Consider the following 14,016-nt stretch of genomic DNA (forward strand, 5'->3'; position numbering starts at 1 on the left):
CAAAAACCCAGTCCCTGAGCTGATCAGTTCACCTCTCACCTCCCTGTTTCACAACAGGAGAAATCCATTACCCGTTGCCTACTTTGAAAACAGTTTTAAAGCTGTGGGCAGTGTTTTTTGACCCCACTCCAGCTTATCTGGCAGAGTGCACGGTTCACAGGCTACTCAGATTCACAGCTGCAATAAAAGAGGGCCACTCGATAAGCAGCTCTTGGGTTTTTCTTTGTTGAGACTCACCAGCTGATGTGCTTCAGGGCCTGCTGCATTATCAGGAGGGTTGCGCAAGCGAATGGGAGGTGAATACCATTTCAAAACAGCAGATGAACTGCCAGGTGGAGGTGTGAGAAGGACAAACTAAATCAACACAGGCTTAAGACAGAGAAGAAAATGGCAAATGCTCCCATAACAGAACTTGAAAGTAATGGTCACATTAAAAAAACCCACAAAACTCAGAAACAGAAATATTTTACCTTAACCATGTATTGTCTGTTCTTAGTTATGGTGTTGCAAGCGTTCAGAAGAAAAACCTGGGGTCAGAGCCAGCAAAAGATCAAGTGGTTGGCTTGAAGCCAATCAAGCAGTCTTCTCAGTTTCTTGGTTTGTTTCCCAAGTCTTTGGAAACTTCCTGGAATCATACAAGGAATGCTGAATAAATTCACTGACTCCCACTGCCCTTCAACAGGGACCCACTACCTCTGCGCTGTGAGTTTTGTGAGGAAAGTCATTGCCTGTACATGGATCAAGGGGCAGAAGATGCTGATCACAGAATCGTAGTGGTCCAACCCCCCTGCCAAAGCAGGTTCCCTAGGACAGGTCACACAGGGAGGCGCCCAGATGGGTCTTGAATATCTCTAGAGAAGGAGACTCCACACCCCCCTGGGTAGTCTGTCCCAGGGCTCTGTCACCCTCACTGTGAAAAAGTTCTTCCGCACGTTGGTGCGGAACTTCCTGTGCTCCAACTTGCAGCCATTGCCCCCTGTCCTGTCCCCACAAACAAATGAAAGGAGGCTGGCTATTTCCCTCTGTCTCCCATACATTCTAACCCAGCGACCACTGTGCTTTGGGGAGTCAGAGATCCACATCACAGATAATCTGACCGGGTGCAGCCTGTGCTGTGCTGCACAGATCCCTCGGCTGCAGGATAAACTCAGCGTGTAACAGGAGCCTGCAGGCAGCTCCCACTCTGTACTGGTGGTCACGCCTCCTGCCTGGCCTTGTGTGTGTCTAAAAGGACAACAAGAACTTCTGTGAATATCATCCATGCACAGAGCTGTTTTCTTACATGAAAACTATAAAACAGCTCGAGTGGTACAATAGGAGGAGCTTCCCTCTGTGGACAGGTCCTGCTCAGCATGTCCTGGGAAGAACCCACCCAGGCTCCACCTGATGCTGCACAAACACCGGGTTCCCGGCATCTGAAGGGATGTAAGATTTACACGCTATCTATATTCATCTTTTCCTTTTGTCTTATTAAAGTGGTTATCTTACTAAGCAATTTCTTGTCTGGCCTTTCTCATTGCTATCCACAAGAGCCCCGGACTAGCTTACTTTCTCCTCAGCCCCACCTCCAGGGCAGAACATCCTCACTTTCCCACCAGTGCTTTAAAACATGAGTCTTTGCAACCTAAACATCTGTGCTCCTCCTACAGTCAATGGAGAGCTAATCCATACATTTCACAGACTGCAGAGCAAGCCACCTCCTGTTTGGTCAGCAGAAGCTCTCTAGACTCCACTGGCTATTTTGACTAGCCCATCATACGTGGGGAAGATTACTGCTATCCATCATGTGTATGCATGAAATGTCTTCTAAAAATGAGGTGACAGAAAGCCATTTGAAATGCAAACGTTTCCAGGCCATCCAAGGGATGACCAAATAGGACCTTGAGTATTCCTGGTGCTTGCATGCCTTCAGCAGAAGACAGAAACAATTCCTGATAGCAGTGCTGTTTCAAACTGCTTTTCCTTTATGAACAGCAACCCATTTGAGCTTGCTTTATTTCAGCTGCAGTGACCTACTTTTTTCTCAAGACCAGCTTTCCCTGATGCAACCAAATATTTCAGCATCACTGCAACAGCTGGGAACCAGATTTAAAGTGTCGCTGGCATCTTTTTAGCAGTCAGTGTTACTATCCTGTTTGTGTATGGTCCGGGGCATCCCATTATCTCGCCCACTATATCATCTTTAAAGACAGATAGGGACTTAAATCTTATCAAGAAACATTAACACACAGAGTGATCCCTAACCCTGTAATGCCAGGGTAATTACGAAGTGAACCTGAGTAGAAGGGGCTATAAAACATAAACAGTTGGGCTCAGCAACGAAACAGAACCTTAGACATCTATGGAGTGAGCATGGTGTGGGAAATGGTGAAAATGGAATCAAGTTACTTTTAATTCATTCAGTCCCATTGATCTTGGATATTAACAAATAATTACTATTATGCAGTTTAGATTAAACATTAATAAGGTAATTAATTATTCCAAGATTGTTGACAATGACAGAGACCAGTTAATCTTGCTGGAGCTACTGAGTGACATAAAACGCTGTTGCCAGTAAAGAATCATACTTCAGATGATAGATCATAAAATAGAACACAGAACAGCCTGGGTTGGAAGAGACCTTGAAGACCATCTAGTTCCAGCCTCCTCACCATGGGCAGGAACACCCTCCACTCGATGAGAATTCAAAGTGTTTTTCTTTCATGAGATTAAAAAGGTGTTCATAAACCAAGCCAGGAAAAGTGTTCAGCTATTGGCTGCTGCTGTACCTCCTCCTTTGCTCTCCTCATACTCATAGGAGGAATAGGAACTCCACACAAACTTGCACTCTGCTTCTGCCTGCAGATCTAAGTGGGTGCACAGACATCAATACAGACAAGGAGTGAAGACATTCAAGAAGCAGGAAAAATTCTCAGGCAAGTTTATTTTTTCTTTTTTAAAAAAAAATGTCTTGGGTCACTGCCCAGCCACCAACCCAACCTCTTGCTCTGCTCTACTGAATCTGTGTGAAATCTGGTGAGAGTAAACAAGGAAACGAAAGGAAAATTTAGGCAATGTTTGCTGTTGGGATTGAAATGTCTTTTCTCTTTTCTGGATGATATTTTAAATTGAGATTATTTGTGTAGCCTCCCTTTAAACAGAATTTTCCTCTGACCAGATTCTGGGGCTCTGAAGGTTGTGGCTAAGAAGGTGCCTCCTTGGGAGACATCCAGAAATCAGTAACTCGTTACTGTAAAACCGTACAATAGGCAGTAGACTTAACTTGATTGATTTAAATAATTAAACTCTAACGATCTTTCATTAATGATCTATCTAAGTTCAGGTTATTCACCTGCAACAAATTTCAATATACAGCAGAGGGCCCTAAGAGTGAAAAGCTCAGGAATGAAAGAGAGAAAAGTCTTGCCAATGTTGTTGTGAGTATTAGGGTGTTCACAGGCATTTCTGCTTATGCCCTTTAAGAAGGGTTGGGTCCTGTATGCCGACTTCAACGGGAGCTCTTGTGCCTTTGAGTCACACCTCTGATAACTTTCTCCTGCCTTTCAAAGGCAACATACTTAAGAGTCAGAATTCCACATTAATAAGTTTGGTAAAATGTTTAAAGATGGGAATAATGGTGCTTTTTTCCTCTTTATGTATCTGAGTAAACAGATGGATTTTTTTTTTTAAATGCTGAGAACCACCACCAGCAATATACCAAGCATCTCTGAAAATTAGATCCAGCTTCAAGGAGTCTATATATGGATACAGATAGGCCAAATTACAGCCAAAGAAATGAGAGGATGTGGAATTCAGTCAACAAAAGAGTTCTCAAGAATGGATGAGTAATTTTTGACTTTTTTCAGGGCAGCCATGTTAACTCCAAACCTTTCTCTCTTGATGCAGTGCTCAATGGCTCTGGAAAAAATGAAAGATTTGAGTCTGACACAGACAGTGCTCCGAGCTGAGCTATGTGAATTGGAAGGTATTCCCTTTACAAAAGATATATGCAGCACGTGGGACCAAGTGCGGAAATTCAAAGCCAGACCTGATGATCTGCTCATCGCAACCTATGCAAAAGCAGGTTGGTGTGGGTAGGAAACAGAAGAGAAAACTTGGGGATGGTATTGATTGTTGGAATTGAAAGTTATGCTTTTCTGTTGTGACTGATATTTGTCTAATCCCAAACCAGACATATTTCAAAGCTGTGAAGCTCTGTCAGCTATGACTAAAAACTTTGGACTTCTTTGGCAGAACTAACAAGCCATCTATTATAATTGATTTCAGATGGTCAAATTAGTTAACATTAGTTGAACAGTTGAACGTTTCCTTTGATTTGGACTATATGCACATATGTTAATGGCAACAACAGAATGGTAATGATACAACACAGCCTAGTGAAAGCTATCACGTCTAAGAAATAATATAAACAGACTGAACAACTACAGATTGTATTATGTATTTTAGGAATGACTTGATGTGTAAGCCAGTACTTATTTCTGGAAATGGGCTAATTGCTTTAATGCAATAACCAAATTCACTTAAAAATTTCAGGCAATAAAATAAAACACCCACCATTAATATTGGCATTTTATTCAGTGATTATTAATATCTGGCATTTTATTCAGTGATTGACCAATTAGCTCATTACTATTTCTCCTCCTGATCAGACCCTTTATACATACTACACAGGAAAACAATGAATAACAAGCACCAATATCAGTCCTGGCTGTATAAAAACATGTGCAGTTTAGGGGATTCAGGAAACAGGTTCATGAACATTTGATAATCCTAAAAATATAATGGCTTGAATTAGCAAAAACTTCAAAGGTTGGGTTGGGTTTTTTTTTTACTAGGGAAAAAAATATTACCAAAAATCCCCACCAAACCCCAAAACAAAAAGCTTTTTTTTTTTTTTAACTTTAAAGTTTTTTTTCTTTTATTTCCTGTATACTGTATAATGTTATTTTACCCAGTCTGGATTAGAATTCTCAGCCATTGAACTGAAAAGAACTACAAGTTAGGAATCCATTTGACATTACGTTGTATCTGCCAGAGATGCACAGTTCAAGAGTTTCCTGCCCACATTGCTTTCCACAAGTTATCCCTCAGCTTGTTCTCTAGCTGAGCGGCCACAGTACATTGGAGATGTGGTTAACTCAGTGATCATGGCTGCAAGGGAAGAAAGACCCAATACTGTAAGTCTTACAAGATGCTATGGTAGCTCAGGCAGATGAGATGTTATACTGAGCTTCATCAGAGCATTTCAAATGGAAATGTTGAAAACACCTCAATTTTTTCATTTTTTCAAACTGTGTGACAATTTTACTCACTCAAAGTTCAGATATTCATTTTTTCATTCAAATTCAGGGTGAAAACAAATGTTGAAATACCTGGATTATTATGAGGTATGAAAATTGGAAGGAAGAAATTCCATTCCTCTCTGCAATATTTGCAATCTCCAAATACTAGTGGGTTTATCCCAGAGCTTTTTTCATTGCTGATGTAGGGATGGAGGTTGTTTCTGCCAGCAAGAGGAAGCCTGTCTAAAATGGAATCCCTAAACTGTGCTTTGGGAACTACTTTTGTATCCCTAATTATGCTTTTTTTCTTCTATTATCCTCTCTTTTCACTTTGTCCATCATCTTCTGTACTGTTCCTTCCTCCTTTAATATGGAGTCCATCCTTTGGCTTTTAGTTCCCTGGCAGGAGACTCTTGGCTATCCCTGAGAGAAATGTCTAAACGCTGATGTTTTCAGGTACCACGTGGACACAGGAGATAGTGGATATGATTCAACAAGATGGAGATACTGAGAAGTGTAGACGCACCACTACTTACAGACGCCACCCTTTCCTTGAATGGTGTATCCAAGAGCCTCAAACTGAGAGTTACTCAGGTAAATATTATACAAATAGGTTTGCATTTTAGACAAAGTGAAGCAAAACAAACACCCAGTGCTGATGCCACAGTTTTCCTGGGAAATGTCCCACTTTGCCACAGAACTATGCACCGTGTTGGGTGTTAGGGGTAAATTACATTCCTTTAGTATAAATATCGAGTGCTATTCCAGCTGATGCAAGGCTGGCAGATGTGACTCAGGTGCAAACGAAGACCATGATGTCTTGGAGTGCCACCTGAAAGCTCTGTGTGGTACTCCATGGGACCTAAAAAAGCAGCAGTTACAGATAAAATGGCCATGCAGGGGCAGTTCAATCCCATTCTGAGATTAGGGGCTGTATGGAACAGAAACGTATGTCATGGATGTATTCCCAAAAGTGGATAATGTTTTCAGTGTTTTTGCTACTGGTTTGGGTAACTGCTGTTAAAATCCCTGGGTCTAGTTGTCTAAACAAGATATGGGTGTTTGGGTAACCAACAGGCCTGAATGTTCTGCAAAAAGTCTTCCCCAGCAAAGGCTGTTCCACACACATCCTTAAGCCAGACTCTCCTCACATTCAAAGCAAAAAAGCTTGAGTAACTCTGCAGCAAAAGTGCTACTTTTTATCTTGTAAACTAGACTGTGCTGACACAGAGAGACAAAGAAATGACAGAGGAAAAGACAGTATGATAAACAATGAGAGGAAAAAATAAAAGAGGTCTTGATAGATGTTTATATAAAAAGGAGGGGGGAGAGGGGACAGCACATCTCCCCTTATCACCCGATTTTCCCAAGTATTCCCACATATTCATAGCTGTTCATATTCATAGACTGTCCATCAGTCTCCTGGTTTACATGCTATCCAGAAAGTCTAGTCAGCCAGTCTATTGCTCTTCTGTCTGAGAAAGGAAAAAAAACTCAGTAATTCTTGCCTGCAAAGTGAAAGGAGATCACTAAATATGGTGAAGGAAAAACATTGGGTGGGTAAATATAAATTAGCATTCATCATTATCCCTTCGAATGCAGGCATTAGGCAAAGATCCAAGAAAACAAAAAGAAGATATGAATCAGTGTTCCCCTTTTCCTCCTCAAATAAATAAGTTAAACCTTCTCTAGAAACAATGAAGGTGCTTATGCAGTGTTGCATATGTTACATTGCTATGTAATTCGTTGATTTGGAGATGATCATAGCAAGGTGAACTGCTGAAAAGTCATAGTCAAAACCAAATATGAGAACAACAAAGAAGTGTTAGTGTAATTTAAAGAACAATTCACATCTCATAATGAAACATCCCACAGGCCTGAAGTTAGCTGAAGCTATGCCTTCACCACGAACAATAAAAACTCATCTCCCTGCACAGCTGGTGCCTCCCTCCTTCTGGGAACAAAACTGTAAGGTAAGGCTGAAGAGGTACAATTCTACTTTACTTGGAAATAAAGTGACAGAAACTAGGACAGAATGTGTTTTCCAGAATCTTTGTGATACCTAAATACAAAGGTATCCCCAGATATTTTTCTTTTAATGTGTAAGCCTGTGCAAAACTCAAGTCATGACTAAGTTAGCTGAGTTGCATTTCAGAAAATAGCAGCTTCAAAGCAAAATCTCTTAAGCCTCTGTGATCAGGCTCCAAGAGAAAACTCCAGAAGATTCTCAATATCTACATAAGCATGTGTAAGTTAATTTTTCTCTCTTTTTTCATATTGATATAGATAATCTATGTGGCAAGAAATGCAAAAGACAACCTGGTGTCATACTACCACTTCCACAGAATGAATAAAGCATTGCCTGACCCAGGAACCTGGGAGGAGTTCATTGAGAAATTCATGAATGGAAAAGGTGAAGAACTGCAATCAGTTCTATAAAAGATTTTGCTCATTTACAAAATGCATGACTTTGATTATCTATTTCAGCTGTGGTTTGAAATCCAGTGTTGGCAATCTATGGAAGGGTATCTACTGAAGGTGCTTCAGTAGTAATTTATATTCATTCATGCATTTTTGTTAGTACATAAAGGATTGATTCCATCTTGCCATTCCCATTTTGGAAAAAAAATGCTGCTCTGTTCTATTACCATTCAGAAACATACGTAACCATTTTCAGGCTGAATCTATTCTCCTAAGGTTAAAATAGGCCTATTTGGAAGCCAACTGAGAAGGACCAGTGATTTAATTGGTTTTACTCTAGCCTGATATATAAGAAACTAAGGTTTAATGTTGCGTAGAAATGTGTGGTGTGAATTTGAGTTAAGTCTTTTTACCTAAATTCATCTGTGTAAAAAACAAGCATGTGAACAAAACCAGTTATCTAGCTAAAGACAAGCAACCTCAGGAGCTGATTCTTCCCTTTCTAGAAGAGGTGATTGTATTCAGGGAAGAACACCTGCTCAGGTGGATGGCAGTCTGCATTTTCCATACCTCCTTAATATTTTTGCCAACACGCAGGCCTAAAAACACCACTGTCTGGACCAGCATGAGACTCTCATGTCTAAAGGATACTTTGTGTCTGGTGTTTGACCAGCTCAGCTTGGGTGCCATCTGTCCCACTGCAAACATCTATAACAGAGCTACCTCTGTCCAAGTTAATCATCTTGATACTTGCTGAAGAGAGACAGGCACTTTTGATAGTACAGAAAGTATTTAAACCAGTTAGAATCCTAGAATGATGCAAGTTGTAAGGGACCTTTGGTGTCCATGTGGTCCAAACCCCTGCTCAAAGCAGAGACAGTTAAGACCAGTGATGTCCAGCTGATTAGATAAATTACTCAAAATGCCTGGTTTTCTTGTGGATTTTTCATTCAGGGGTAAATATCTGCATTTGTTGCTCTCTGAAATTACACCACTCCTGCTCTAAGCATCCATATGCTTGAGGGATTAATAATATGAATGCTCTGATAAGCACAGAGCACAGCAGTCATGACCACAGGGACTCAAAGCCAGTTGGGAAGTGCCCAGATACTGGTTATGAAGGAAACACGAGTGCCACAGATACCTAAGGACAGTTCGGGTATTTATAGCTGTTGATGATGTTATTCCTTTTTTAGTGCTCTGGGGTTCCTGGTATGACCATGTAAAAGGATGGTGGAAGGCAAAAGACAAGCACCGCATTCTCTACCTCTTCTATGAAGATATGAAGGAGGTAAAAGGCTGAATCTATGTTTATAGAGCTCTGAAATCTGTCAGTCCAGTAGATAACTAACTACAACCAACAGTCTTCTGATGAGTGGACAGTGAGGTGGGTTGAGAACTGGCTGTTGGACCGAGCTCAGAGAGTTGTGATTCGAGGAGCAGAATCTGACTGGAGGCCTGTGACTAGCGGTGTTCCCCAGGGCTCGGTGTTGGGTCCAGTCCTGTTTAATATCTTCATTGACGACCTTGATGAGGGAATAGCATCCACCCTCAGCAAGTGCCGATGATACAAAGCTGGGAGGAGTGGCTGACACGCAGGAACACTGCGCTGCCATCCAGAGAGACCTGGACAGGCTGGAGCTGGGCAGGGAGAAACCAGAAGAGGTTCAACAAAAGCAAGTGTAGAGTCTTGCACCTGGGAAGGAACAACCATTTGTATCAGTACAGGCTGGGGGATGACCTGCTGGAGAAGAGCTCTGTGGAGAAGGACCTGGGGGTCCTGATTGATGACAGGTTGGCCATGGGCCAGCAGTGTGCCCTGGTGGCTAAGAGAGCCAATGGGATCCTGGGGTGCATCTGGAGGAGTATAGCCAGCAGGTCGAAGGAGTTGATCCTCCCCCTTTACTCTGCCCTGGTCAGGTCCCACCTGGAGTATTGTGTGCAGTTCTGGGCTCCCTGGTATAAAAAAGAGAGTCCAGAGGAGGGCTACAAAGATGATTAAGGGCCTGGAGCATCTCTCCTATGAGGAAAGGTTGAGAGAACTGGGACTGTTCAGCCTTGAGAAAAGAAGACTAAGGGGGGATGTTATAAATGTTTATAAATATCTTAAGTATGGGATGCAGGGGAAAATGGGCAGCCCCTTTTCAGTGGTCTGTGGGGACAGGACAAGGGGCAATGGCCTCAAGTTGGAGCACAGGAAGTTCCGCACCAACATGTGGAAGAACTTTTTCACAGTGAGGGTGACAGAGCCCTGGGACAGGCTGCCCAGGGGGGTGTGGAGTCTCCTTCTCTGGAGATACTCAAGACCCGTCTGGACGCCTATCTGTGCAATATGAGCTAGGGAGCTGCTTTGGCAGGGGTGTTGGACCCGATGATGTCTTGAGGTCCCTTCCAACCCCTACGATTCTGTGATTCTGTGATTCTATTATAGTGCCAGCTGTATCAGTGAATTTTCAGATAACCCGATCTTCTCACCCTGACAACGACTGCAACTTGAACACTACGTTTGATTTCTTTGCTTTTCTTGGCTCTGTATCTTATCACATGTTATTCTCTCTGCAGAATCCAAAGCAAGAAATTGAGAAGATTGCGAAGTTCCTGGAGAAGGAAGTGAATCAGGAACTTCTAAACAAGATCCTCCATAACACCTCATTTGAGATAATGAAAGCAAATCCCATGGCAAACTACACTAAAGAGTTTCAGGGAATAATGGATCATTCTGTTTCCCCATTCATGAGAAAAGGTACGGAGGTTTGTTACCGATGTCCACTCTGTCTTCCTGGTTGTCATGCTGTTTTGAAATCTGCCTTGGAAATACAAGAATCTAGTGAGTCATGGCTAATGGACTCCAGAAACTACTGGTAAATTAATCTTTTCTCTCTTTTTTTGCTTTACTGTTTCTTAGGGGTTGTTGGGGACTGGAAGAACTATTTCACTGTGGCACAGAATATGAAATTTGATGAAGATTATAAGAAGAAAATGGCTGATACTTCTCTTGTTTTTCGCACAGAATTGTGATTATTACCAATGGGAATTATTCTCTATGATCTTCAGCCTTTTCTGGTCTATATATTTTGCTTTTCCTTCACATAATGCCTGTGTTCCTAAGATTTCAATATCTCTCTTTCACACATCATTGATTTTTCATTATTGTGAGAGTGTCCAAACTATACAGACGTTTAGGTTGATCTCCCTAAAGAAAATAATCCCACTGGATACTTCTCATTCATCCCTCTCACAGTAGCTTTCAGCATTAACAAAAATATTTCAGATATGCTTTGTGGTTTTCTCTTTGTAAAGCTACAATTGATATTGCTGGCATTTTCAAATCAACTTCTGACAGAAATTAGGAACCAAGAAGGGGGGAAAAAAAGAGCACAATAGGTGTGGACATGTTATTCACATGTTGTACCAACTTTAATCAATAAATAACAATAAAAAAATTTAAAGGTGGTCAAGTACAAATAGAGCAACAGAAGTGCACAAAGTAGAATAATTTTCTTTTTCTCACATTTTAAGCTGGACAATATAAATGCCATTGAGATGAAAACAACATTCCCAAAACCACTGAACAGTCATTACATCCTTTGATAAAACTTGCTAAAGAGCAACATAGAAAAAGCTTTATTCACTGTTGCCTTTTGAAATGGATAGCATATTCTTCTGATAAAATTTGGAGAATTCTGAAAGTTGGTGTGTCCTATCAAGATTCAGTGCTGCATATAACATCTCTCTTTCCTCCACTGTTGTAAAAGATTTCATCAGCACATCACATAACTGCCGCCTCCTTTTCTTCACTCTTCTCTTGTTAACCAAACTTACAAGCATCCTGTTGAGGGCTCTTAGTTACAATAGGGCCAAGTCGGTATTATCAAAGACCAGTTCTACTTTAGCATTAGTACCAGCACTGTAGCCATGCACTGAGCTTGGGGGAAATTAACTGAAGCGATTCATAGCCCTCTTAATTATAGACAACCACTACCCATCCACTTCTTGTTTAAAAGTGCCACTGTTGAGCTTGGCATACAAAAGGCCCCAAACAGTTACCTGTTAACTAAGTTTGCACTCTGACTGACAGAGAGAAAACAACATAGGCTGCAGCAGCTGGAAGAAAATACTGTCCAAAGTCTTGTTTAGTTTAGTGTAACAGAGAAACTGCTGGAGGTATTTTCTCTTTCACCTGTGGAGAGTTCCGAGGATTTAGTAGTAGGAGCAGCTGTCAACATGCACAATCCATTTCAGGCCACCGGTTTAATCCAAGTATTTAAAATGAATGCAGCTTTCTGAGAGGCAGCAGTATCTTGAACCAAGTTTGGAAACAAGCAAAAAGGTTCCTGGTAAGTGGAGAAGTTACACTGTCAGTTCCTGGCCCATTGAATTCTCACCCAAAATGCAGGAAACAGTGGGACTAAAACCAGGCATTTGCTATGCTTACACAAATGTAGGCATTTGAAGAACTTTAGGTCAACAGAGATGCCTTCCCACAAATAAAGGATGTTTCAGTAAATTGACTACCTGAGAGAAGTGCTGCTGCAAGGCTAAATATCAGCCTGAGGAACTTTCTGCACCTGTTCAGCTTTTTGTTTTTATACTCGATTTGCTATCTTACTATCAGCAGTATGAGGAAAAGGCGTTGCCTGCTCTCTGACATATTTCCATTCTCTTGGGTCGCTCCATGAAACCACATGAGTCAGCTCACTTTGTCAATCTAACCCTTATTCGGTGCCATAAGAGCCATCAGTAAATGGAAAACACACTTAACTCGGTAGCTTAGCGACATTTTATGAGCAGTGCTGTACAAAAGGTCACACAGATTTCCTCCTTTAAATCCCTGAATTTATCTGAAGTGCAAAATGCTGACAGTGGCCTGGTCTGAAAGGGAGCTGTGCAACCACTGCAAGGATAGAGGCACCATATAATATGGGGCTGTCACCTTGGGAAAGTCACCTTTGCTCTCACTTCCTTAGGTAAACTCTTCCAGTTGCAATTCAGCGGCTCTGGAGAACAGATAAATAGTACCACAGGTCAGAGTGCAGTCCTAGAGAAAAAAAAAAAGGGTGAGGGAGGGGGAAGCACTGGATGTGTGCTTACATAAAAGCTATCTTTCCTTATCCTGCTGTTATTATTCTTACATATACTGAAAGACAGAAATGTTAACCTTTATAACAAAATATAACTGGCAGTGGGATAGAAAACTGCGTTATTTCTGCTTTTTATGCCCTCTCAAGCCACCATAGTTTAGACATTAACTTGTGGATTCAGTCATAATTTGCAAAATGTTTTTGATCACACCAGTATAAAATTACAGGGAACAGTGAATTGTTACCAGTGAGAATGGTTGGATCTGTAGTTACCAGGAAAGTTTGGGAAAGGGATAAGTAGGCTGTATGAATCCCCCAGTGGGTCTGGAGACCACCATGCTTTGGTGTCTATTGTAAGAGTATGCCCACAGAACTGTGCATGTGCTTCTGGGTGGAGGGTGCCTACATCTATAGCACCTTTAACTGACATACCATTAGGTTTGTCAGTTGCTATGCACAGAAGAGCTTTAAATGATGTGTTTGTATACAGAGCTTGTTTGCTAACACTGACATAAGTGGCAGGAGGTTAAATTTTCTTTTCCTTAAGATACTGTAAATCAAAGAGGACCCACAGAAGAAGGTTTTACATGTTCAGATGAATTATTTCAAATAAATTTAAACTACTGCCAAGCTTCTGGTGCAAATACCTCTGTTTACTATGGTGATAGAGCTCTATACAAAGCTTTATTAGACATACATCCTGAATAGACACCTGTGCTTTGCTTTCATCCAGTTACCTAGATGCGTGATTTTACTACCTTCTCACATAGGTACAACTGCTTCTCTGTCAGTTTAAAAAGGACTTGTCTCCATGGAATACAATCCCACAGCAGCTTCTCAGTGCTGCATGTCTCTTCTTTGGTAAGAAAACATACCTTGCAGAGTTTTAGTAGTGGAGAAGATTTGTTATTAGTCTCTCAAAAATGTTTGAAAATCTGTGTTGATTAATACATACTAACCATTCTCACAGTTCTGTTTGGTAGCTCTGCATTAACAACTACCAAAACAAATCCTCCCACGGGAATGACTGACAATTCCTGCTTTTTAACAGGAAGTGCTGCATTGATTTCCGGGTAGTCACAGTCACCCTTCAGTTTGACTGCTGACAGCAAGTAGGGGAGCAGCTTTACTCCCACACAGAATGCAACAGTTTATGAAATAGAATGGAAGAAGCACCAAGCTTCAAAAAGCTGAAGAACGGGACAGAGAAGGGAGCTGTTCCGTCTCCTTAG

At 41.3% G+C, this 14,016-nt stretch overlaps 1 protein-coding gene across 1 annotated transcript; it reads left to right on the forward strand.

Annotated features, from left to right (window-relative positions):
• The first annotated feature begins 2,843 nt into the window (after positions 1-2,843).
• SULT1C4 (sulfotransferase family 1C member 4) lies at positions 2,844-11,545 on the forward strand. The gene is made up of 8 exons (XM_084277936.1): positions 2,844-2,915; positions 3,886-4,063; positions 5,739-5,876; positions 7,158-7,255; positions 7,569-7,695; positions 8,900-8,994; positions 10,266-10,446; positions 10,609-11,545. Exons 2-8 carry the CDS (start codon positions 3,892-3,894, stop codon positions 10,719-10,721), a joined length of 924 nt encoding a protein of 307 aa, XP_084134062.1. The 5' UTR covers positions 2,844-2,915; positions 3,886-3,891; the 3' UTR covers positions 10,722-11,545.
• The last annotated feature ends 2,471 nt before the right edge of the window (positions 11,546-14,016 follow it).

The sequence above is a fragment of the Gallinula chloropus genome (genome assembly GCF_964237585.1).
Source record: "Gallinula chloropus genome assembly, chromosome: 1".
Taxonomy (NCBI): domain Eukaryota; kingdom Metazoa; phylum Chordata; class Aves; order Gruiformes; family Rallidae; genus Gallinula; species Gallinula chloropus.

Excerpts from the sequence above, each read along its gene's own strand:
- SULT1C4 (XM_084277936.1), top strand. The coding sequence starts at position 3,892 with ATGGCTCTGGAAAAAATGAAAGATTTGAGTCTGACACAGACAGTGCTC. Across the intron at positions 5,877-7,157 it reads TCAAACTGAGAGTTACTCAG|GCCTGAAGTTAGCTGAAGCT; the intron begins GTAAATATTATA and ends AACATCCCACAG. Across the intron at positions 10,447-10,608 it reads TTCCCCATTCATGAGAAAAG|GGGTTGTTGGGGACTGGAAG; the intron begins GTACGGAGGTTT and ends ACTGTTTCTTAG.